The sequence below is a fragment of the Xiphophorus couchianus genome, chromosome 1 (genome assembly GCF_001444195.1).
Source record: "Xiphophorus couchianus chromosome 1, X_couchianus-1.0, whole genome shotgun sequence".
Taxonomy (NCBI): domain Eukaryota; kingdom Metazoa; phylum Chordata; class Actinopteri; order Cyprinodontiformes; family Poeciliidae; genus Xiphophorus; species Xiphophorus couchianus.
This window is the reverse complement of record NC_040228.1, coordinates 4,448,071-4,475,200: the sequence shown is the minus strand read 5'-3', so window position 1 is coordinate 4,475,200 and position 27,130 is coordinate 4,448,071. Positions and strand designations below refer to the sequence as shown.

The 27,130-nt window shown below is 40.7% G+C and overlaps 1 protein-coding gene across 3 annotated transcripts; it reads right to left on the bottom strand.

Annotated features, from left to right (window-relative positions):
• Nucleotides 1-1,488: 1,488 nt before the first annotated feature.
• Nucleotides 1,489-25,533, bottom strand: LOC114145949 (protein FAM110A). Of its 3 annotated transcripts, none has more exons than XM_028019663.1 (3): nucleotides 25,427-25,533; nucleotides 4,604-4,945; nucleotides 1,489-4,513 (listed from the first exon to the last, which is right to left on the bottom strand). In XM_028019663.1, exon 3 carries the CDS (start codon nucleotides 4,500-4,502, stop codon nucleotides 3,096-3,098), a length of 1,407 nt encoding a protein of 468 aa, XP_027875464.1. In that variant the 5' UTR covers nucleotides 4,503-4,513; nucleotides 4,604-4,945; nucleotides 25,427-25,533; the 3' UTR covers nucleotides 1,489-3,095. The 3 variants fall into 3 exon arrangements, with proteins under 3 accessions (XP_027875464.1, XP_027875452.1, XP_027875457.1); XM_028019651.1 differs by lacking the exon at nucleotides 25,427-25,533 and adding an exon at nucleotides 13,359-13,547; XM_028019656.1 differs by lacking the exon at nucleotides 25,427-25,533 and having other exon boundaries at nucleotides 4,604-5,325.
• Between the last annotated feature and the right edge of the window lie 1,597 nt (nucleotides 25,534-27,130).

Here is a 27,130-nt window from a genome sequence, read left to right as displayed (position 1 = left end):
AGGAGACCTCATCCAATGTGGCGTTTGATCTGGAAAACGGAAGCAAAAAGGAAAGTCTTAAGGCGAGCCGGCTCGGTTTTTAGTTCTCTGGAAATTCATTGTAAGGGAGAACTCATTTTCTATTAAAGCGAGCTGAATCACTGTTACTGAAATCTAGGATCTTGGAGAGACTGAATAACAAACAACTCCATGCTCCTCTATTTATCTAATTGTCTCACAACTTCAAAACATTGTCTGGCTAAAACGTGCTATTAACTAATTTCTAACACAAATGAAATCAGAGTGTGGAAAGTAGCTCAATGTAAGTTATTATCTATTATTGCTAAATTCTTGTTCGCCAGGAGTGAGTGCTACAAGTTAATGGCTCAGTGCAATCTGCTGGGTTTCCAAAACTTTCCAACCAATTTCAGAAACAAACTGTGTTGTTTAGTTATTAGGATTCATTGCAAATGTAAAAGAATTTGCATGTTTGGATTAAGTCGACGTTTTTGTGGAGTGCCTTCTGGCAACATTTCTTCTGAGTCTAAAATGAGCAGGAATGAAAAGTCTTCAGCTGCCTCAAATATTAAAAAAAGAAATCTTTAAGAAAAAACTGCTTTACTGAGGCATACTTTTGAGCTATAAACTTAAATCATTTCATCCAATGTCAGAAAACATTTTATATTTTCTGACATCACATGTCAAGTAAGAATAGAATTTACTGCCAACATAACCCTTTCACACCCATTCATTTTACACTGCACCTCTTTAATAGTGTTTTATGAAGCAGTTGAACCCTCCAAAAAGAGATTTAAGAGCCATGAAAACAGGTGCGGTTTAGTGTGAAAATGAGGAACCCCCGTCTGCTCCCCCAGTGAAGCGAGAGATGTTCTGAATTTTACAATAATGGACTCTTAAGACAGCCACAAAAAGCAGGAAAGTGAAGAAAAACTCCCCTGGGAAGCTCAGTCTGAGGGCTGGGTGTCAATTATTGATGCAGGAGTGAGATGTGAATTATCAAGAGTAACACTTGCCTTCACTTAAAAGTGCCCTGCAGAAGTATTCATACCCCTTGATCTTTTTTCTTTTTATTGCATTTACTAAAAATTATGTTTACATTATGTGATAAAGAAACAAAGTCGCCCATGTTTGGAAGGGAAAAAAGGGAAAGGATGCAGGATTTTCTTTTTTCCTTTACAAATAAAAAGTGGGAGGAATTTTTACTCAAGCTCCTGCATTCAAACACGCCTAAATAAAATTTACTTAAACAAAATACCTTCAGAAATCACAAACTTGTGTGCGAATTCTTCTCGGTAGAAATCTAGTTCTGTGAAATTGAACTTCATGAAGTCCAACTTTGGGTTGGAAGTCTGTGACTATACCATGACACAGCAAAAAACCTCAAAGGGTGTGAATACTTTAGCTGATCCCAAAACAGATTTTGCATTATAACCTGAGGAAGTGACACAAAGACTTCTTTAAAACTCAAAAAGCAGAAATAAAGACAAGTTAATACTCAAACATATTTTATTAATGGATTCGGGATACAACACTGTAAAGCATTTCGGACCTCTTTATCAAAGACTCTTTGGGCATCCAGTGCCTGAAAAAAAGAAAAAAAAAAAGCATATTTTGTTTTCAGATGCTCTCTGATCTGATTGCCACTGCATGCTACTGCTGATTCTGGTGTGAAGAAGAGGAAGACCAGACCAGACTGAGAACAGTTCAACAGACGCAACAAACAGGAAGTTTAATACAGAGCGATTCTCTCGCGCTCCGTGCGGAGCAGCAGCTAACACATCGCATCCCTTCTGTTTACTCACTGAACGTGTGAGTGCATTTAAATGCATGTGCGGCTCAGTCTGATCTCTGTACACAAAATCCCCTTTTAGTGAAAAAAAAAAAACATTAAGTTATGTTTTCCAAATAAATACTGGTCCATTTGTTACTATGCCATCTTCCTGAGTCATGGACATATTCGTGCACCACAGATCCCGGAGCGCCCTCTGTTTGCTTGTGAGATCATCCTTCATCATATGACTCGCTCTTCCCCCCCGTGCCAAGACGCACGTGGTAAACCGATTTCCCAGGCTGCGCCAACGCAGAGTAATCCAAGGCTGCATCGCAGGCAACAAGTAAAGATCAGATAAAAACTCCCCTGTGACTGAACTGGATGTGCTGTGAATCTGGAAGCCTGGGGCTCGCTTCCTGCTTTTTTTTTCTTCTTTCTTTCTTTTCGATATGACGTGCTACGGTATAGTGTATACAAACATGCTGACAGAAACATTTATGGGAACAGTCTTACAGCCAACCATTTTCTCTGTAACTTTTTAAAAATACGAACATATTTGTGGAAGCTTTACTTGTAGGTTTCACAGTATGAACGTGCTTCTCTTGCTGCTCTGCTTTTCAATAGTCTCTGTGCTGTGCAACTTTATGGCAGTCTGTAGCCAAACTCTGATATAAAACACACACACACGTACATGTACACTTACAGTACCTATAGGGACCTTTTAGCACCCTCTGCCTTCATTCTCACCAGCATCAACAATAATCTGTTATTGCTTGCAAATACCAATGAGATCAACTAAAAGAACGTAACAATGCATTGTCCAGTTGCAGACCTGACTTGCAGCCTTTAGAACAGAAACTAAGGGGTGCACCGACTAATCAGCCGGCCAATCAGCCAATACTTGCATGTGAAACCGATCTTTTGTGACTTGGAAATCAGCTGCTGATTTTCTGTTTGTGTACCGTAAGAGACGGTACACAAACAGACCCGACAACGTCTTCATATTAACAATAGTTACCACACTATTGCCAACTTAGTGACTTTGACACTAAATTTACCAACTCTTCAAGCAAAACATTTGGTATTTTGCAAAAATCGGAAACAGCAGGTCAGATTTCGAAAGGCCACTAATCGAGCAGAAATTTGGAATCGATGCACCCCCAACATAAACTGACTCATTTCTGTCTTTTTGTCCAGTAAAAGTGAGTCCTCTCAGGAAACTGAAGACAAACTACCAGATGATCCGGAACATTGATCCGGAACATTGATCCTGAACGTGGAAATAAGGCAGCGAAACAAGAACGAACAAGCCGTCATCATCAGTCTAGACGTTCGAGACGCCACTGTTCGCCTCTCTCGCCTGCCGGATGCCATACAGCCACTTGATGACTCGTGCGTTCCGCTCGATGACCGAGATCCCGTAGGGGACTCTGTCGTTCGTCCTCAAGGGCCCGTCCTCATCATCCTCCTCCTCGTCACCGCCTCCGTACCCCCTTATTCGCTCCACGTCGTCCCCGCACTCCGAGCTCGGCGTGCTGACGCTGCGGAGCTTGGAGACGGACACAATGTCTGAGTTGGCCCGGGTGAAGCGCTCCACGCCGCCCAGTCCCTCCACCTCCTCTGGGTCCAGCCCACAGTAGTTGAAGAAGCGCTCCAGGTCAGCAGTGGCGCGCGAGTAGCGGTCGCTCAGGTCCGACTTGGAGCGGTGCAGGGATGGGTGCTTGCGGGAGGAACCTTTGGAGCTGGCGTTGGAGATGCGTGTGAAGGCTGGGGAGGCCGGCGGGATGATGCCCGCTCGGACCAGCATCGGGCTGGGGGGTGGGTAGGCCGGAGGCGATGCCAAAGTTTGGGATGAAGTGTTGACCTTGGCTGGTGGCTGATTCTGTGATTGAGGAGGCGGCGGTGGAGGGGGGAGCTGGGAGTGTGCAACCTGACCCTGGGGGATCTGTCGAGGCCTCAAGTGGGGATGCAATGCAACTCTCGGTGGCTTCTTCACCTCAGCATGAGGCCGAACGTCAACTCTGCGGACAGTCACTGAGTTAGGGGCGTTGTAGGGGGCCTGAACCCCCCGTACAACCCGTGCTGGGATGGGGGGTGGACGACGGGACAGTTCTGCTGCAGGGACGCAACGGTTATTGCTAAGCAGGGAAGACGTGCAGGAGGAGGTGGACGAGGAGTTGTTGGTACCGTGGTTCAGGGGTTTGAGGTTGTTGACGAGTCTGTTGCTCTTATCCTGTTCTGCAGACAGGCTACTGCAGATGCTCTTCACCCCTGATGATGGAGACGAAGAGGAGGGGGAGGTGGAGGAAGACGACTGTGCTCCGTCACACACATCATTGATTAGATTATTCAGGATATCCAGGTTGAAGGGTCTCCTCTCCCCCAGCACCACGCCACCTCCCCGGTTCTCCACATCAGCTGGGCAACGGGGAACCTTCCGGGCGGTCGGGGCGCCCACGCTGCCCTGGAGCATCATCACTGGGGGGACAAGGGGCTTCCGGATGAGTGGTGCCTGGATAGGCGCCTGCCGAGTCAAGGCCACTTGCTGGCTCTTCACGTACTTGGCCTTGTCGGCCTCCAGGCGCTCCACGGCGCTCAGCTTGCGGGCTCCAGGCTCGGCAGGGGGGCGGAAGTAGTTGGGACCCTTGTTGAGTATTCTGAAGGGTCTGCCTGAGGTGAAGGCGACCCCGGCCAGACGGCCATCTGAGGGCCTCAGCGTCTCCACCGGCATCACTGCGGGACCTGAAGCAGAGACAGAGGTTATTGGAGAATTCTTACGAATCTTACGTCAGACATCCCACCTCCCCCCACAGCCCACATTAACTTTCTTACCAGTCGTTGATCTGAGGTCCTCGCTTTTCTTCTGTCGCTCCTCTCCTTCTTTTTTTCTTCTTTCCTCAGTCAAAGACTACTTGTGGGACTGGGTCAGCTGAGGTCAAATTTCACATCAAGACCGTCCGGACTGCCTCTGTCACCTCGGTGGCGACCCACTTGGGGGGCGGGAGATCGGGATCACAGCCTTAATGAAGAACTCAAAGGTCCGAAGATGAGCCAGTAGTGAGAGCGGTAACACGGCAGCCCTCTCTGATCCTCTTTATGACGTCCTGCTCGGCTGCCGAAGCTTAAACCTCCAGCTGTGATCAGAGGCAACCACTCAGCCGAGCCGCTTCGGTCCTGAAAGGGTAGAACAAGGAGTAGTCCGGGTCAGACTCAGATGGAGTTTCTGGTTGCTGCTCAATAAGAAAAAGACAAACAAAAAAAAAAAAAAACATCCACACACTCAGATACACACTCTCTCTCTCTTTCTCTCCTCACACCGACACACACAGCTCTCCGTCTGACAGACGGAGACTCTCTTCAACTCTGGAGTGGAGCAGACTGGGGGGGGTAGAGAGGCTTTAATACTACGTCTGGCTCCTCCCAGGCGCCCAATCACCCCGCAGGCCGGGAGCCGTGGAGGCAGGAGCCGCTCCTGTATTGGCCCAGCTCGAAAGGCACTCCAACCAATCAGACCTCTCCCCACCTCCCCTCCTCCTCAGAGCACAACAAAACACTGAGGCAAGGCTTTCATTCAAATGAAAATTCATTGAAAGGGAGAAAGGGGTGGATGGGTGCAGTGGGGGGGGGGGACAACGGACGAGACAGATGCAATTTTTTACATTGACTTGCATCAAGCTCAGTGGGGTTCTATGACGACGCTGTGCAGAAAAAAAAACACACACAATCGCACTTCTTTGTTCGTCTCTGTGTCGGGAGAAGAGGAAACAAAGTGAAGAGTCTGTTTGGGTGTGAGCAACTGATTCTTTAAATAATTCAACAAAGGATGGTGTTATTTTAAAGACATAAACTGGTTTCCACACAGTTTAATAGTTTATGTTGGGTAAAACGCAACTGAAGTCAAGAAATGCTGGTTTAAAGTTCAACAAAGGCAGACGGGGAAAGTTTCTATCCATTTATTTCTAGAAATAACAGCAATTAATTTTGGATTATTTACCTCAGATGTCAAAACTTCAAAGTGTTGCTGATATGAACAATCTATTTACTCCACCTACATGTTTCTGGCTCTACTTCTACAGAAAAACAACTTCCCCTCCCCCAGGACAGCCGTTCTTATCATTTACCACATTACCTCTACAGTTACATCACACTCAGTTAAGAGTCTTTCTCCTCCCTACCCCCACCTCTCCTCCACCTGCAACCCATCTATCCACACAATTTAATGGGGCTTTTTTTTTACTGCCATCCTCCACAGCATATGAACTCATTGTTTTCCCCCTGAACAACAGCCAATTAGAAAGAAGACAGAGAGCAAAACACATCACTACTGCATTGAGAAACAGGAAGTTGGTTTGCCTTAATTTGAGCCTCAAGAGACAGAAAAACATGTTTACTAAAGCTACGCAACATGTCCAGTTGAAGTTATCATTGCGATGTGTGCAACATCAAGACAAACAAACTGAAAAACAGTTTACGCCCAGTAGCCATAAGGGCATTACATGCTACCTAGTACCATTTATAACCCAATATTGTTATAGTCCATGTAATTCCATTACATGGTTTTTATAATGACAATAAAGATCATTAATTGATTGATAAAACCACAACTAAAAGTACATGGGTTAGGATGAGGGAAAGGGCAGCCAATACTTCTGCAGACCCCACACATTCTGGACACAAATCGCTTAGACCTTTAGTTTCAGTAGTTGCTTTTATACTGTGTCAAAAGGGTAGGGAAATATACACACATATATATAAGTAAATATTTGTTATTGATATACGATATTGATATGGAATATCAGCATCGGCACAAACTTTTATATGGGTGCATTCCTAATTTCTTTGTTTTTAATTTGCCAACGTCTCCAGTACTAAATATCTCTCTTTTGTATAAAAGAGATGGATAAAATACATCTTTTTTAAAACAAAAATCTATTTTGCTATAATACAAAAGAGTTAATCATCTGATATTTTCTGTAACTCAAAAAAGTTGTTTTAACACAGAAGTGACATCTAATGAACACATTTTGATTCAAAGTGAATTTCAAAAGCTGCAACATGATTAAACTTGCATTATGCTGTAATGTACAAATGAAAACATCATGAGAAAAAATACTTTTACTTTACACTGTAAAGTATCTACATTTAGCAACTCTAAATAAATAGAACAAAAATGATCTTTCACAACACTTAAAAGTTACTTTGTCACAGTAACCAAGTAGTGTACATGGTAGATTAAACTTTCTTTAACACCTAATGGGCTGAAACTAGCAATCTCCACAGTAAGAAATTAAGTCTGATGTCTCTCTTCAGAGAAATTCTACACAATAAAAGTCCATATTTGACACAGTTTCAACGAGCATCACAAGTGTTGAATGTGATTCGAAGCAAAGCTCAAACATGACCTTCAAAATACCAATCTTGCTCATTCATAAGTTAGATTATGAAGAAAGCTGCTTTGAAATTTCTTCATGCTCAACAGATCTCTTCCTCTAGAGTGCTTGGTAGTTTGGATGAAGCAAGAGGAGAACTTCTCTTTCAGTAATGACGGCAATCCCTGAACTGGGTTTGGATAAATCTGATGAGCAGGAACAGATTTAAAGGAACTTAGAAGGAAAGGAGAGGTTTCAGAGTTTACTGTAGCTGTCGGGAATTTTCAGCTGAAGGAGGAAAATCGATGGCATTATTTCTGTTTGTTTGGACAACAGCTGTCTGAAAATTATTCTGCTCATCAGGCATGTACTTTTTTCTGATGACCAAACTGCCTTGTCAAAAACTGGTTCCTATTAACACGACGATCTCTGAATTCCTCTTGAATTAAATATAAGTGGAATTTCTCTATAACACAGAAGCCAGTGAGCTGAAAGCAGCAACCATCAAAACTCTACAATTTATTTACACTTTTCATAGATGGTACAAGAATCCTGCAGGTGAAGGAAAATTATTCATGGATTTCTTTATCAAGCACATCTGCGAAAGTGCAGCTAATGAAGCTGAAATACCGAGTAGAAATTCTACTTGACACATTATTGGTTGACGTTTGAAAAACAGCTCAGTTCCTGAGACACTTGAAAGCTGAATGGGTAAAACAGAACTTTGCTTAGATCTGATGGTTGAACAACCTCAATAACAAGTTAAAAACAATATATTTGTTATTGAGCTCATGTCTATTTAATCACTAATTTACCAGCAAAAAGGGGTTTTTAATTTAAAATGTTGCTTGTCAGCATAGCTTTTAATAAAATGTGATCAATTACAAACTGCAATTCTCCATTGTTGCTTTCTTTTTACAGAATCAATCATCAGACTCCTTCATCCCTGATGTCGGCAAATCCTTTAAACAAATGAAGGACTCGATGCCAGTCACATTAGCTTAAACCCATCTGCAGATAACTTTAACCCAATTATTCATGCTTTATTCAGACAATGTTTACTTACAATGTAGTCATGAATAGAGAGACAGAGCACCAATTCTCATTAAGCTGCTAAATAAATTCACCCCATATGGAGATCAGGTTTGGTCTACGTATTTAAATGTGAAAGCTGTAGAGCTATGAGCATGCAAACTATCTCCAGGCTGGAAAGTCATTCCAGCTGAAAACAGCAGCTATTGTCATTCGTTTTCTCATGAAAAAGGGTCAGACGGCTAAACCGTTATCTCTGCTAATGTGTGTGCAAACAACACCGCTACCCCACTGATCAATAAACCACATTAGCACCAATCAGCGTGAAGCAGAAAGCAAACAAAGTGTAAAAGCATTTTGTGCAGCCACACACACACACACACAAAACCCGGCTGATGTCTCCAAAAGCATCAGACTGCAGTCCCAATCCAAGAAATGACATCTCTTTTCCACAGTGGAAACTTCGATTGGTTTCCTTATTATAAAAAAAAGTGTGATCCACAGTGGTATGAATAAGGCTGCTTTTTACATTTAGTGTTTCCAACCACTAACTGTGGTTGGTGGATGGTGGCTTATGGTTTGTGTCTCACAGTGGATGTAACAATGTGGAGGGTAGACGACGTGTCAGAAAGTGAGTGAGAATGCTGCAAAAGAGCTTAAATGGAGCAATAATAAGATGACACACCAGCTGGTTTTAAGGTCAAAGTTAGTGAGAGAATAAAAAGAAAGTAGCAACATGTAAGGGAAATGGGTTCCTCGTCAAAAATCATGTAATCCTGCACAAAAAGTGTTCACACCAAGTCAGGGACAGTCAAAACATGCAGAAGGAGCTCTACTCAACTCCATGTGTGGTGGAGACCCTGAACACACCATCACCATGGTGACAAATGGTGGTGGTAGCATCAAGCTTTTCTGCAGGAGGTGGAGGACAGCTGGGCAAAGCAGATTTTTCTCTACATGTGCAAAGTTGGTAGAGGTAACCCCAGGAGGCCTTGCAGGAGAAATATCATGATGTATGTTTGTAGATGTGCACCAATTGATCGGCCAGCTGACCAGCCGATACTTGCATGTGAAATCAATCTTATCTACCATTGCAAAGGTCTAAAATAGATGTTGTCCCGTTTTGCTCTGCTGTAAGAGGACTGATGAGCCCACCCAGCAAGTCACCATCTACATGTATGCCATTAACAATAGTCAACCCACTTTTTGCCAACTTTAGCATTACATTTTGCACAAAAAAAAAAAAATGGTATAAGCCAAAGTCAGGCTTTTCAAAGATTGGGGAATGGCTAGAGAACTGGAATCAGTGTTTTCCAAATCTTAGCTCTTCAACAGAAAATGGTTCAAAACAAATTTGTTTCTTGGGTACCTCAACATTTTTTTCTCACATGTCACAACTAAACAACTTTATATTAAGAGTAAATGTGTTAATATTGTCCAAAACAGTTTATTGGATCATATTCACATCGTTTCTTCCACTAATATCATTGAGTGACTGGCCATAAAACTGCAATTGATGCAGCCCCTAAAAGGCTGTTAAGGCAAAAAGCAAACTTTGAAAAGCTTAAATTATTTTTCATCCACGTAATTATATACTATCTTCCCAACAAATTACATTGAAGTTTGAGGTTTTAACATAACAAAAACTTAAAAAGTTCAGCAGGGTTGAATATTTCTGGAAACAGTTTACTTGGAAAAAACAGAAAAAGAGGATGTAGCCTTCTGAAAGTCCAAACAGCGAAGGCCGTGGCCAAGATGAGTTCATATGTGTGTGTTCTGTGACGCCAGATTGTCGGTCATATCACAGCGGCCTTGGTCCCTGCACACACTGACTCCCCCCACCAGTCAGTGTTGAAAACAAGAAAAGCTCCACCCAAAAGAGTTGTCAGAAATGTCCTCTAATCACACGTGGATTTGACTGGAGGAAGTCTGGTCAAGTTTGATTACAATAAAAAAAAAAGAAAAAAAAGAAGTAGTGAGAGACAATTTGCTCTAGAGTTTCTAAACAAACTGGTGAGTTTGTTAGCAGTGACTTGTGAGGGTTTTGCCCCTGATGGACGAGGCGAGGAGGAAACACTGACACATTTTACAACAGCATGACGATACGAAAGAGAAAAAAAAACAATAAAAGTTGCTCAGCTATGTAGGTGTGTTTGCGTCTTGCAGGACGGCCCTGTTTTTACGAGTCGTCTATTTATGGCTGCTTGCCATTTTCCAGGGAAGATTTCAAACAATACACTGAAAACGTTGTCTTAAAGACTGCAGAAGAACTTATCTGCAGCCTGACAAATACAATATAACAAATACTGATGAGGACTTACAACTAGCAGTAAAGGAACGGTGTCGATCGGTTTTGGAATGGAAACAGACATAACAGTGTACTGAACATCACCGACCCGTTATTGGAAACTTTAGAATTAACAGAGTAGAATCATTTAGACAGGTGGTGCTGACATCACCTTTCTAATTCTTATCATGCCTCCCATATTCAAAGCTCTAACTAAGCCCAATTTGAATTTTTAAAACCAGGCTCCATTTTATCTTGCCACTCATTATCCCACAGAGACATCCTGACTTCAACCAATGACAAACTGAAAGAGTTCAAAAGGCTATCCCCCCCGTCCCTTTAAAGGCTAATTTAAGTGGGGTGTTGGGGGGTCCTGAGACGTCTGATGAAGACAGACAGCCCAGCAACACGTCTCATTGTCCTGGCCTTTACACACTGAGCTGTGAACCCATTTCCTGGAATCAGAAATGAGCAACATGCATAACTAACATGACCGGACTCCAGAGTTATGCAACTATATTAACCACAGAACCAACCACTGAACCATGAGTCAGTTGTTTTAGCACTTAAACCTCTCTTTGGCAGCATCCAGACTCCCTGTCCATAAGGGGCCTCCACCCCCCCAAAGGTGGGAAAGAATGCAAACAAAAACTTTTTGTGTTGTATAGCGTTAGATGCATGCACCCATTTATAAATATTTCACTGAGTTGGTTAGAAGTGAAAGGAATAAGGATAATTGTAGCTTAAAAAACTAATAATGAAAACAGAGAAGGAAGTTGAAACAATCGTGCCTTTCAAAGTAAATTCAAAGAAAAATTATTGGGAAATGTTTCTTTCTGACTTCTCGTGACAAAAGGTTCATTGCAGCCTGATATTCAGCAAGATTTTGGAGAAGAAGAAGAAGTGGAACATGGAGAAAGAAGAAGCCAACACAAAAATGGTGTTGGGTTATTTCACAATACTGCCCTGCTGTAAGGCCAGAAAAAAAAAGGCCTGGTTCTCAGCTTGATCGTCTATGAACAGCTGGTAGAAACTCAAAAATCAGATTTTTTTCTGATCAGTGCTAAGCATGGAGAGGACTCTGCAACAACACTCTTCAGCGTAACAGTTGTTACAGACTAAATACAGATAACTTTCTATTTTAATAACTTACCACCTCTTTACCTTCTTAAGCTTTTTATGCTGCATTAAATAACAGAACCTGACATACAGATGACATACAGAACCTGAATGCGTGGCACAGATAATCAGCTAAAACTTATTGCAGCGCAAGTAGTTTTTGGCAAAACATTTTGCATACATTAACATTGCAATAATGATGAATTTGCAGCCTACTGTGTTTTAATCTTTTGAGTTTCTACACTGTCTGTCATGGAACATGCTGGCTTTAGAAACGTTACAGATATCAATTTCAAGAGAATCGTTTACATTAGACGTGAAGGAAAGTTGGAAAGTTTAAAATCCAATTCCTGCCATTTGTTTTCCTTTTATTTAGAAAATAGCAATAAAATCCTGGTTTACACCAACTTTTCTCTCTCTCATCCACACAGTGTCACTTTGCCTCTCCTCCAAATAATTACACACCTCTGCTGCAGGAAGGCTAGAAAAAATGTTTCGAATGATCTTAGTCGGCTAAAGTCAGTATTAAAGCTCTGCAAAATCAGATTCTAAGAAATTGGCTCCAAATCAAATGATGTTGTTTCCCAGCTGTTTTATGTTTGACCAAACAGCTGAAGCATGCATTTTATTCAAATCTCTGCTAGCATCAAAGTAAATGATTTTAGATGAAAACAGATACAGTTTTGCACAGGATTCTGTTTTTACATTTTCCCAGGGATGATTCTCAAAACCGAGATGATAAATCCCCAACTGAGCCGAGAACAGAGTTAGCCATACATTAGAGCAGGAATGAGTGGCTGACGGCAGCTACTTTCACCTCACTCAGCTGGAGCTGAGTGAGGTGTTCAAAGATAACCAGAACACACACACACACACGCACGCATGCCGACTGTCACACACCTGGGGGCATAAAGCACACATTAAACGCTTGGTTTTATGCAGCAGCTACAGCACCCGAAGGCAAACAAAAAAAAAGAAAGAAGAAAAACAAAGACTTTTCTCTTAACGTGGTGAGGAACATTCCAGAAACGAGTAATCACATACTGCTGCCCTGACTCAGATTCAGAACCACCATACACACAATCACAATCACACACACACAGGAAGAGAGAGTGGTCACCAGGATGTCAGTGTTGGATTTATGATGAAAGTGTGTTACTCACACACACACGCCCACACAGAGGCATCATTCTCCCTTATGGTTAACCCTTTGTAAGTCCTGGTTCTCTTATCACAGACAGGTGTTGGCAGCAGAAACAGTTTCTACTTGTTTTAGCCAACAGTCTGATTAACTCCTTCTCTTTGGTCTAAAACAATCACATTAATCGGTATGAGAGAAAACTTTTCCTTTCTAAAACATCTTCTCAGTGCCGTGTGTTCATCCCGTCAGCATGACGCGCCGCGCTTCAACCCGTTACAGCCGAGAGAATGAAAACCTTGCCCGACGTTACAGTTTACATCGGTATTTTTAGATCTGGTATTTGCAGAGAAGGACAAAGAAGTCCAGTCAGTGCGCTGAAAAGCACAACAGCTACTCATACTATCATAGACATTTTCAGATGCTTCTTGGGACGCTTTACAGAAAATTTAAATGTTTTTTTTTTTTCTTGACGGACAGAAGTATAATGCAAAAAAAATAAAAAATCAATAGATGACAAATTAAACTCACTGGAGAAAAAAGCAACATGACGGCCCCTTCTTTTAAGTATCTAAACTCATATCTACACAATGGATGAACAGCTTTCTGCTCAAACATGCAGGACATAGAAAGTGTACTTACTCTATCTAAACAAGCCGTGAAGGCAGCTCTGAGGAGTCCCGGGCTTCACTGAAGGAAGCAGGTAACAGTGCAGCTTTATAAGTAGCGTCGTCCCTTCCTGTGAGTAAGTGTTCAGGCCAAATGAGGAGCAACCTGAAAAGTCTCCCTGCTCCTCAGGCTCCAATCCACTCCTCCTCTTCCTCTGCTGGCTGAGGAAGACTCCACCCTGCTCTGCCTAGAAGCAGGAAGGGAGGTAGGGGAGCAGGAAGTGACAGCTTTAACGAGAAACCACATGGTCCTCCCAGCACTTTATTATGATCCGGCCCTTTGTTGTTGTTTTTTTTTGTGTGTGTGTGTGTGTGTAAATAGAAATTATTTTACCTTCCTTATATGGTTTATCTCATTTTACCTACACTGTTGAGTTGAAAAGTATATTGAGGGCAACAAAAGATCTTTTTATTATTATTATTTCTTATTAAAAGTTGTAAAAAAAAATTTATTTTCATCTGCACAACTAACGCTAGGGATGTGAATCTTTCAGGGTCTAGCAATTAGTGCCATTTTGCAGCAGAATCAAGTAATTATGTTAACTTCATTTGGTACAAAAAAGGTTTAAGAAGAAGAAGAATTACTTTATTCATCCCAGCAGGGAAATTATTTCGCAGTTACAGCAAGAAGTTTTTATACACAGATTAACACACACGCGGCGGGAGCTGCGTCTGCAGGCAGCCAGCTGAGCCGGCGCCATTTTAAGGTCGTCGGGACCGGGAGTCGAACCCGTGACGTCCGCGTCGAGGACTAACGCCTCCAAACGTGGGGCGTGCTAACCCCCTGCGCCACCACAGTGCTTCTAAATATGACTTAGAAGCAATTTGATTTCGTCATCTAACGTCTTGAAATCTGCTGCTTTAAAAAACTCCTGCTCTTTTCTGAAACTCCACCTTCAGGAAGTCATCACAACATTGCTCCTCTATCAACCCTTTAACAACATTTTTACCAGTGTTTCACTGGGAAGTGGCTTGTATAATGAGCTCAGCAGATGCACAGTTCCACAAAGTGTTTGCTAATTGCTGCTGGCTAGTGTGAAGGAGTAGAATGAGGGAGTCACAGGGACAAGGCTGTGGTTTTAGGTCCACCCAGGCATTTTGCACAACTGAATGGTTGCCTTGGAGATTAAAGGATTTCGCAAACATGCATGAAAGATTCAAGGCAACACTCCAGGTATGTTTTTGATGAGGGAACAACATTTTAACATAATATAAAGCACAAAAAAGCCAATTTTCCATAATACTGCCATTTTAAACGACCTGTAAAATTATATCCCTCCTCCATCTTTATATGCATAATCAAACTTTATAGCCAGTACAACACATGTATGGTACGTGAACATTTATGGTGGATTTTGTGACCTAATTACTTCACTTCTTCATTTGATCTCACTTAGTAGATAAAAATATCAGTGTTTGAAGATAACCTTTGCATTAGTAGAATTCATTCTCCAAGGCTATATTTTGTCCTCTGATCATCTCCCAAACATTTGCCTGGAAGGGATCCAATTCATTCTCCTCTAGCACCGAGGGCTGTAAGTTTACCTGATCAAAATGACTAAGCTTCTAGTAAATATCACAATATCACAACACAATTAGTTGTTCAATAACCCATCAGACAGAGCAGCTCACTGAATGTCAGAAGTCAGAAAACAAGCACTTTCATATTGGCATAATTACATAATGAACTCAGGATAAAAAGTTGGAGTCCAACTAAATATAAACAAGGGAAGCAATGATTTCAGTTGGGTGGCATGTTTATAATGCCGGTAAACATCTAGCCATTTCCCTTTCGAACAAATTTCTTTGAGTCAGAAAGAAATTCTAGGAAAAGAAATGCAATGTGAGGCAGCTGATGAAGGAAGGGGTTTTACTGTAAGCAAGGTGTGGTCTGTATCCTGCTTTTAAAACCTGGAAGCAGAGATCCAGGAGGAGCTTTACTAATGCAACACATTTAAGCAAGTAGGCAATTCCTTCTATGGTGCCTTGTTTAGATATACAAACTTCAGCATGTTTTACTGAGATGCCATCCATGTGACACACCAACTATAGTTGATACTTAATTGTAAAGTGGATGTTTCTGGATCCTTATTGAAACCTGAGAAAGAGGCAAGGCGAGGGAAATTTTGTATTGGTCATTTCTTAAACATTTTAATAAAAGCAATTTTTATAACAGTATATGCCAGCCTTATGAAACCAGCAGGAAAAAATGTATTGTAGCGCAGGGCATTCTGGGGAAATACAACCAAAACAAACGCTCGAGTCTAGCGCTAGCAAGAGAAGCTTGCTGTTCTTTTGCCAAAAACAAGAGAAATCCTACAACCAATAAAATCTCACGGCAAATTTACATTTCATGACGCTCACTGTTTTCTTCAGAGGTTGTTGTGTTATTTCTTACAGTGGTTATTGGTGCAGCATTAGGGGATGTGACAGAGTTTTCATGTGGATGAAAATATGCATTTTCCTACATGTTGACTTGGCTTGAGATTCTGCGCTGAAAATTGTTGAAAATTGAGGTTCTAAACAGGCTCTGGAGTATTGATTATTTAGCAAAGAATAGACTAAAATGTCTCTCGATGTCCAAACCCAGCAGAGAAGCACGTCAGCAAAGTTGCAGCTGCAACAAAATGAGATCCTAGAACTCAGAAAGGCCAGAAACAAATGCACGTCACATACTTGGCTTCAAATTTACACACTACTTTGTGTTTGTAACCCGTCACATAAAATCCCAACACAATATAATAGCTTCAGCAGATTTTTTTCCGAGACACAGTTGCCGAGCATCCCTCCCTCCTTACAGTCCAAGCATCCAGCGCTGCTTGTTTAAAGGAGTCAGCACGGGAGGGAAGCGCCACACTCACCTCCCTGTGGTCAGCACACATGTATACTGTACATTCTAACACACAGATTCAGGCACTGCACCCCCCATCTCACCCACCTCACCCAACAGTCTTAAGTCAAACCCACATGACTGCAGTGGTCAGTCCCTCTACAGAGCCAGAAACAGCGGGCGGATTTCCGCTGGACTCTTTGCTAAGCATGAAAATAAAAGCAGCGTCCAAAAAACACAGAGGGAGTAGATAGTTGGTACAATAAACATTTCAGCTGGGTCAACAAATTCCGACACACCACCTATGGTGCCAATCAGACCTATGTCCCTTCCTTCCTCCCCTCCCTTCCCTACAAATATTGAAAGAACAACATTGAATCGCTTCACTCCTTCAAAATGTCAGCGTCCTATCGGCTTTCTTCCTCATCTATTATGAACACTACAATACTTTTAAGCTGGTGGATATTTTTTTTAAGTCACAATACTTCTGTAAGTCTCCTAGCAGCAGTAACGTAACTCCATGGGAACATGAACCTTCTGGCGGAGATGCAGCGGAGGCAGGTGGATTAAAAGTATTAGTGTGAGTGTGCAGTGCCTTGTCATTTGGCCAAACACTTTGTGATTCCCAACATTTAGCACACTCACGTGCCTACCTACCCATAAAGTGATGAGTCAATATTGACACCGCCATGGAAGTTTACAAAACACGCGCACACACACACACACACATTACCGCTCTTTTCTTATTTCCCTTCCTTGATCCGTCACTTGGTCTTTTTATAAAGACCACCATAAGAGAGTGACGGGTATTAGGTTCCTCTGGCTCCTTTCTCTCATATCCAAATCATAATCTCTGTCACGTTGAGCACACACACACTCCAGAAATGCAAGGCGCGCCAACATTGCCACTCACATTACAGCATGCCTCCACAGGCCCTGTCTGCGACACCCCGCATCCTTGTTGGGTTGAGAAATCCACCCACAACAAACTGGAGGAAATGTCCTGGGAAATATTTGTTAAAAGAAGAGACAACGTTAATATCTCTTCCAATATTAACGTCAGTGGAAAAATAACTTGCGCGAGGACACGCAAGATGAGCAAGAGTAGTTTAGGAGCATGTGGTTTGAAGACTAACTCTAAAATTATGTTACGCATTTGGCCATAAACCTGGAAATATTTCAGGAATGATAATAGATGGGAGCTGGATTCAGATTTCAAGAAAGACTCGGTTAACAATGATCTGCAGTGTGTGCTGAATTTCACAGTCAAAACAAATATTATAGGCTGATTCTAGCAGAAATGTTCTTTACAAAAAAATGAATTTATATAAAACAGGTAATGTAGCAAAGGAGACGACTGCTAGAAGTCTTCGTTGAATTGAAGAGTTTGAAATTCAATGAAATTGAAGTACAATTTTTGGGATATTTTTGCTTGCCAAAACTGACTGACAAACATAGATTTTTTTTTTTTTGTACAGCGCTTTGTGATGTTATGCCTGTGAGAAGAACTTTATAAATAAACTTTACTTACAAGCCAAAACATTATCACATAGATATGGAGTTAAAGCCACATTCCAAAACATAATCATTCCTACCCTAGTAAAAAACCAGCCCCTTGTTCCACTCTTCACTTCACTCAGAGGGCCTGGACCCCCGGCTATTGAGAAACGATTGCTTCGTCGTGGTAGGGGTGGAGCAAGATATCATCGTACAAGATCTCGCGATATTAAAAGAAAAACAAAAAAAACACTATCTCTCACTGAGTTGACTGTTATGTCATGAGCACTTTGCCTTGTTAAGTTGTAAGAAAAGATACCCCGAGTACACTTAAATCATTTGTTTGGTCACATTTTAGGTTTCCAGTGGGAACTATGAATGGCAAAAGAGTGACAATCAAGACATAAATAATGTGTACGCACTGCATCGCTATAACAACCAATGCATGGATTTCTAAGGGTACGTCGAGCTACTTCGCAATCACAACACACCATCAATAGCCATTGGGAAATGTTGTACCTGTTGTGCTGCAGACCATATTTGTAGCACAGTCCTAACGTCTTACAAGATCAAAAGAAATCAGAAAAAGGCAGATCAGGTTGTTCAGTTTTTGGCAAACCTAAAAATATAGAATAAATGTCTTCATGAAGAATAAATTTGATCTTTGAAGGCATCTTAAGGATAATATTAAATTCTCGACCCGTCTTGTTCTCGTGAACGCAGTATTGTTTGTTTTAGGTATAGTTACATCCCTACTTCTTGGAGGTGTGAACTCTGTTGAGGTTTTCAATTTTACCCAATTGCTAATGTTTGTCCGTGACACATGGACCAGTGTCACTGACAATTCATGGCATCGCCAGTTCGATGCCATGAAGATTACTGGAAATTGCCTGCTCTGTAAACAACCAACCTTCACTGCCAAGAGAGAATTGTCGATCTGAACGAGGCAGCTGTTAATGTTAATTCAGTATTTGGAAGCGTAGCCAACACGGACTACATGGCTTTGTTCACTTTCTCTCCTGCCATTGCTAAAGCTACAGGCAGACTGTAAAACAGTGTAAAAACTTAAAGGCATTATTCACAACTTTTCCTTCTGTTCTCTGATTGGCCTGGTAGAAATTCTCCCTGATTGAATTTAAGTTCAAGGGAGATTATAACAGAGCCGAATTGTGAAGGAAGGTGATGACCAGGCTGCATCATACCACAAGTTCAAGGGTTTTCTGGGCTTAAAAGAAAGTTTCCGGGCACTGTGTACCTATATCCAGTAAAATCAGTTCAACACAATAGAGCAACATGATCTATAACATAGACATAACATCATACTTGTTCAAACCGTCTGGTTAGTAGGTCAGTGGATCCAGTGAGGAGGGGGCAGGGTAAATAATGGTTAACCCAAAGTATGTCTCTAGATAACGACCTCCAAACAGCCGGAGGCACTGATGACAACAGGGCAGAGTCTGTCTCACGTGCAGTGCTGATGGCCTTATGGGAATTAAATAGGAAGGAACGAGGAGGGGAAGGCTGGGATTCAAACCGCCATCTGCCTTAGAAGGGTGCAGCAAGTGAAACTAAATGGGCAAGCATGCCTACAGAAAACTGCTGCAGAGAATTTGAAACCAATTAGTCCATAAGAACCAAATGTTGCTCACTTAACCTGAGCAGTCATCTATATTTAGGTGCTAAATGTCTGGTTATCCAGCCTATGACCCAATTTGAAATAATGACTCAATTTGGGCTGCCTGCAACACAAATGCCAGAAAATCCAAATCCACTCCCACACTAGGTGGACAAATAGAAAGCATTAAGGGAGATCTGTTCAGACGTATAAAACTGTATTACATAACACGTTCAAAAAATTTTATTCAAGTATAGCTGGACCAAAACCTGAAGGATCATAGTGTTTTGGGAGGACAAAAGTGAGGGCCACCTGTCTGAGTCAGTACTGAGTTCATCTAAGATTCCTTGGCGACAAGACTGGCCATCCACAAGTGAAGAGTCGGCATGCAAGGCCTGAGCCTCTGCAGAACCAGAGACTAAAACCTGCCAGGACAAGTCACACTGACCTCATTCCTCAGCAGGAGGCTCGTCCAGGCTGCAAGCATCCAGAGGCTGGAGGGAACTCCTGCAGTCAGGAGACTGGGAAATTCAGGACAAATATAGCTTACAGACTTAAAACTGACGATCGAGTATTCTCCATCCAATATTAAAGAATAGAAAATGAAATGTCGGATGTGCAGAGCTAGTTGAGACATTCGATCAAAAAAATAAAATTAAATTAAATTAAAAAACAGCAGTTGTTAGTAAAATGTACTTCTACAAAACATCAAATAAGAATGGATAGTAGATACATCACACAGAATTTTATTGGAAAACCTCAAATTATTTTCAATTCATTTTACACTAATTTTCTTCATTGTTTTGGTCTGTCATAAAATACCAAGAAAATAAGACCGAAAGCTAACTAAAAAGTTAGTTGCCTTAACCCTAAAGTGTTAATCATTCCTTATTTCCACTAATGCTCAAGCAATACATCAGCAAAAGTGAAAGATAAAATGCTGAGAAACTACCATCCTGAAGCAGCAAGTTAACTTTCGCTTTATAAATTACATGTGCAGAGATATTGTATGCATTTATGTTTATATCTTGTTCTCTATTTGTGTTTTACTCTGTTCTTCCATGTTTCTTGTTTGAAAAAAAAAAAAGGTACTTGGAAATAAAAGCAAGAGTACATGAGGACAGGAAATGGAACTGCTGCACAGTCTTCACCCACTTCAAAATAAGAGCATGAATCTAAACAACTTTTTGAAGAACTCTTTAATATCCAAAACTTCAACACAGATGTTTAACTTTGCTTAACTGAAAGTTTACAAAACAACCTAGTAAATTAGCACATTAGAATTTATCCAAAAATCTTTATTTAGGTGATGATGAATGCTTTCAAAGTTAGCAAAAGTACTAAATGAGCAGACAGAGGTTACAGGCTCATGCAGTCACACTTATTCTAGGTATTCTAACTATATAAACGTGAATCTAGGGGGGGTGATGATATAGCTGGGATTAAATGTTGTAGCTTTTCTGTCTGTGCAGTAACTCCACTATGAAAGAGGACATTTACCATAAACCTAAATTAGAAAGGATTCCCTCTTCTTTTTTTTTTCCAGATGAGCTAAATTCAAAAACAGGGTATCACCACAAGGGAGGACCAAAATACTGCAGAGTAAACATGAACAGCAAGAGGGGGAAAAAAAGACTGAGACAGAAAACCTCACTTCCCAAACCTCAGACATGGTGACGGATAAAACGCTGTGAAAAAGATGTAAATCTTAAAATTCTTTCTTAGCTGTGAAGATTAAGAATTGAAGCAACCAAAGAAAAACTAAATAAAAACAACTTAAAGAAGCCCAAAATAAAAACTAAGTATGCATCAATCCCCTTTTTTTACTTCTATCGAAAACCAATCTGAGGTTAAGTATCAGCCAATACTGATCTGTTACACAAAACCAGTGCTGAATTGATTGAAAACATTTCTATCTCTAAATAACTGTAGTGAATTACTAACTTATTTGACAACCAGTACACTTAAATACACATACATCAACATGCAGAAACAACTTTTAATTTGTCCAGTTAGGAGTGTAACAACCCACTTTTTTAATTGTTTATTTAATTATGAATAAACTGAAGCTGACAAAAATAGGTTGACGACCTTGGTCAAACATGCAATAACTGCAACAAAATTTCTTTCAAATGATTCAGAAAGTGCAATTAAAAATTCTACATATGATTTTAAATAAATAAAGCATGATGTCACTCAGAGCACACAGCATTAAGCTGAATAGATCTGCCCTTATGGATCTGAAAAACTGTCACCGATACCAGATCTAAAGCAAATGTCAATATCGGGACCAATACCGATATTAACATTGGATCGGTAGATCTCTAATAAAAACAGTTTCATGGACTTTTGTCTTATTTTTATTGCTGTAAACTAATTTCTCCTTCCATTCTCAAAGGATTTTATTCACAGAAAATATTCATATGATTAAAAAAAAAGAAAACTACCTATACCTACCTAAAAAAAAACAAAAAAAACCCCCAGAAACATTCTTTTCATAGTTTTTTGAAAAAATAACAATAATAATAAAAAATCGACAAAATCCAACAACCACGAGTTGCTGGATTTATACTGAGATTACTAATAAAGTAATGAATCCCGACTAATTTTTCTACATTAAAAGAGGCTAAATATAACCATACATTTTATTTTTTTCTATTTGTACAAAGTTTTGAGAACCACGCGTTAAAGCCATATGAATACATTAGCGAGCGCCACAACTCTCTGAGTCCAGGATCAAACGGTAGCTGCCGACATAGTAAACCTTTCTGAGGGGCTGGGAGTAGCTGGAAAGCAACAGGAAAGAAGTCAAGAGTAAATTCCAAGAAGAAATCCGTGCAGACACGCTTTCCCAAAGTGCCACGCAAAGAGGGAATATTTACTTGTCTAAAAATAAAGAAACATGTCTATTTCCAACATGGGTAGTAGTTAGAAAAACAGCTACACTGCCGGTAAACTATAATCCTTCAACATGACAAGATGTTCCAAGAGCATGCTGGGAGCAAGTTCCCATTTCCTGCTTCAATCCCAGCGAACAAAAACGGGACGCCGGTGGGTTGTGGTGGGCCTCTGCCTTGAGCTGAAAACCTCATAAGCTTCTTTCCAGACACCACCAACCCGGATTCCTTACAGCTTTTCATTTCTATCCCTGTATAAATGGACAAAGAAAAACAAAACTTGTTTGCATTTCTCTGAAAACAAAAGTGAATAAGAATCTGTTGGTTTCTACCAGCAGTGTATGAACTCTGTCATAAACTAATACTGATTGAGGAGTGAAAGAGAAGCCAGAATGTTCCAGAATTCCAGCAGCATCAGCAAACCCGCCGTGAAGAACGCTCCCAACACTGAAAGCTCGTAAAACACGCTCCACGCTGACACGTAGACGGACTTTTCTAGGCTGCAGGATGCGCATTCCCGGCCTGGGAATGATTAAGAATGGAAATTACAAGGTGGCGTGTGTGTGTTTGTGTTGCTGTGGCCCCGAGGAAGATAATGTCTGAGAGTCATTCACACCTTCTGGTTAAGAGCTGAACTGGGTGACAGCTACACAAGACTTTCTGACAGCGTGAGGCAGACACGGAGCAGTTCCAGAGGGATTTGCCCAGTTTCGTCGCTCAGGCTGTGAGGAAATCTTTCAGATAGTCATCAGTTTTCAGCTGACTCTCAGTCTACTGAGGAAGGACAGCTTGAGCCAATACAAGAAGGGTCATCTGAGTAATAGAAGCACATTTCAGGTTCCAACTTCCTCCTGTGACTGAGAAAAGGGAACCATTTCCCTCCCCCTGGTGGAAATACATCAACAGCTTTATGGAGGGAAGCCCATAGTGACCTTTATACCACATTCATATCCTCCAATGCACAGGTGGACTTCCTCTTCTAACGCATCAGGCGCCATGCAAACACAAATCCGATTAAATTCCACTATTGACACTGGAACATTTTTTCATCAAATGACTAATTTGAAGCTGATGTTAGCATCCAATTTGAAGGATTTAGCATTTTAGTAAAGGGCTCATTTAATGCCCACAGCATTTTGTGATTGTCTTTATGATTTTATATTCTCCAAAACACTGATATTTTGGTACTACCTCAGAAGTATTTACAATTTTTGCGCTTGCATATGACAGGAAATGTGACGCTTTGTTACTCGCTACATTGATCGCAGTGTATAACTTAACAGGTAAAGCTGAGGCAGCAGTGTAAGAGAAGTAAGAAAAACGGAATCACTTAAAACCAATGTTTTTGATCTTTTTTTGCTCACAATTATGCTTTAGCACCAGTAAATGCGGGAACCTGCTGATTTTGTGTGAATTTTCACAATCGCATGGAAGTGGTGATCCCAAAACATTTTCACAAGGGTGGTCAGACCAGCCCAGTAAGAATTTTAGGTGGGCACACCTTAAAAACAAAATTTAAAAAATAGATAAAATTATATCATTTCATTTATTTATTTTGTATTCATTTACTTATAGATTTTTACATTTACGTGGGACATCCAGAATTTTTCAAGAGGGGGCCATGCCTCTCCAACCCCCACTTTTGGGGGGCCACTGCCGCACAGTCACAAAAATCTAGAGAGAATGTTTAATATACCTTAGAGCTCCAGTTCATAGCCTAAAATATGGATAGAACCTACACTGCACTAAAGATTGCATGAAGATAATGTGTTGCAATTTCAAAACTTCGGGCTTGTGAATCAACTTTCAGCAGATTCAACAGTAAAGTTCAACTTAATCCAATTTCCCACAGTTAACCCTACCGCAAACATTCCTCTCCGTTCTTATCACTGCACAGTCATTTCAGGCAGTGGTCAAAATATTCCACTAGGAATCACCTTCAGGAAGCAGACACGTCACTGGCTTCACTGTAAAAATGTACAGTTAAGCCCATGGTTATTGTTCTCCTGGTAAATTCAGCTTGAAAATATGTGTATTTAACAAAAATTGAAAGCAAATGAGGTAGAGCAATCCCAAATGATAATAAAAAAATGCAAAAGGTGTATTTTTTTTTATTGTCTGGGATACTGAAAGTAATGTCTATTGCTATCAATAATTGCTGATCAGTTCTTTGCATGCATCCGCTGGTATTTAAATGATTTATCTTAAAAGTTCCATGTCGTTGAGGTTGGAAGGCCTCCTTGCCATCACCCTCATCTTTAGCCACCTCCACAGATTCAAATCAGAACTATTCTGCTCCGTCTTTAAGTCAGAAGAAACAAAAAGACGAAAAAACTAAAAGTTTTCTATAAATTTAGATCTGCTACAGGAAGGGTTATTTTTTGCTTAATACAAAATGATAGAAAAAAGCTAACAAATTATTAACTAATGAGATTTCTTTTCAAAAATGGTCAAAAACTAAACACTGAACTCCCTTAAGAATTACGTGTTCTCAGCCGGCAATGTGAGAAGTCTTGTTCAAAGTACTGTTTAAAAGAGAAGATACTTTGAATGTAACCTGAAAATAATGCAGATTAAGTTCACACTACTCTGAAATCTTTCTTAATCTTGTAAAAATGCTTAAATAACTTCAATACTGCATCTTAGGCCCCATGTAAGAGATTATTGTGCAAAAAATGATTCGTCATAAAATCAAGAAAAATACCGAGAACCCTGAGCATCCTCTTCAGGAGACCGCTATACAACAGTCTTCAGTCGGAGGTTTAAAAAGGTTTGCTGCAGCACAGACTGCTAGAGGAAATTCTTCCTGCCCACAGCCATCATCATCTACGACTCTTTTAATTACGACAAATTAATTACATCTGGTTGATCCAAAGCAGAGTTATTGTGAATGCCAATAAAACGATACAATTCTTTTTTTCTGTGTGGTTTCACAAGTAGCGCAAATATTTCACATATTGTGGTGTTAAAAAAAACTACTGTCATATCAGAATAACTCAGTCCAGGTGTGGACACTCAGAGTAATGCAGATGTTGACCTGTAACTTGCCCAAACTCGTGAAAAACTGTTAGGTAGCCCGTAAAACGCATCGACACGACGGCTAGAAACGGGATGCTAACGTCGGTCGTACATTACTTTCTTCACACATGTGTAATATTTGTTGTGTTCATGACTAAAATGTATAGCCGCGGGATAATACGTACCTTTCGTTTCTGTAGCTTTTCTGAGTCAAACGAAGCTGGTGGGGTGCTTTAATAAAAGTTCACCAACATTATAAAAACAAGCTGGGGAAACTTTCATTGAAACTTTCAATGCTAGCGCGGTTGATACCATACGCTAGCCTAAATAGGACTGCAACTATTACTTCCGGCCTATAAAATAGGAGCATATAGTGTCTCATATGTATCCAACATGATATTAAATTAATATGCTACTCTAAGAAAATTAGAAGTTTATAAAGAATTATGCAGTAAAAATAAAGGGGTGTCTGCGTAGAGCACACCCCTATTCTAACGCGTCTCAGCTTTGGTACGGTCCGCCTTTCCTTCATTGGTTATTCGGATTCCTTCGCCATTTCTGGAGGATACCAAGTGTGCGGTAACCTAGCAACTACTGTTTCTCGCGAGAATGGACACATGGCAGGCAAATCTCTGCCAAAAGCATAATGGAAAACATAGACATTTGAGTTCAACAGTGCTTCCGATATTTTTATTCACCCATATGCTCCTATATATTTTTGTTTCGCCTCAAATCCTAATAGTTAAATACTATGTATAAAGATTTAGTTGTAGGGTTAAAAATTGATAAATTTTCCTGTAAAAAAGGGAGGGTTATTTCCCATGCTTTAATATAATTATGTATCCACTGAAAAAATCCCACCACAATAAGGAATCAAATTCCTTTCTAATAAAGAGTACAACAATTGTAGGGTTGTAACGAAGCAAGAAAACGTTGTTAGTTGATAGCTTCCTCCAGTGGAATCACTCCATTAGAGAACTGTATGGGTGCAAAAAAATCTGAAAATATCCTGCTTTGTTGACATATCTCTTTGTAAACTCTGGCTGCAAATTCCAATACATACCCATGCTTATGTATACGCATGTATGCTCTTTTATATCACTACTGAATGATACGCACATACCAGGGATTGTATTGGAAGCACTTTGCCACAATCTCATCGTCAGAGACAAGACTTCCACAGCTAACTTACATACTAAATACTTAAATTTAAACCTGTTCTATGTGCCATATTTGAAATAATCATCTCAATTTAATTTCAGATCAATTTGAGAGCGCACAAACGATTTATCTTTATATATATTTGTAAATAAATCCAGGCAGAAAGGGAATATTTAAAAGCTATCAAGTCCCACAGTGAGTCATCCAGGAAAGATTCTTTCACTTCAGCAGCATCATAGATCTCCTTTAGATTCTCGTGGCGATGGGGGCCAATGGAAGGGCTCAAGTTCAACTAATGACAAAACAAGCTGTGGGGATGAGCTAATGTTTGGCAGCAAACTGCTTTAATTAACTAATTCAGGACAGCCTGAGCTCTAAGGAGAGGAGAGTTTTTCTCCCCTTGGTTCACGTGTGTGCGTGCAAAGGAGACTGGTTCCCAGGAGGAAAAATGTTATTTTGTTCTCCTCTGAAACCCAACCGGTACTCCTTGGAGCGCTCTCCTTTGACTCAAGGAGAGGAGACTAAACGTCTGGATGGGTGTTGATAAGAATGAGAATGATGCAAAAAATTTCCACACATCAGAAAAACTGCCAAGAGCAGCATGAGATGCGATATAAGACAAATTATAGCTGCAGATGCTTGCCTCACATCTTTTCTGAATCCAATCATGAGAAAAACTGTGGTTCTTATTTTTCTTTTTCATGAAGGGAATGTAAATGTTGTTCTGT

Excerpts from the sequence above, each read along its gene's own strand:
- LOC114145949 (XM_028019663.1), bottom strand. The coding sequence starts at position 4,502 with ATGCCGGTGGAGACGCTGAGGCCCTCAGATGGCCGTCTGGCCGGGGTC.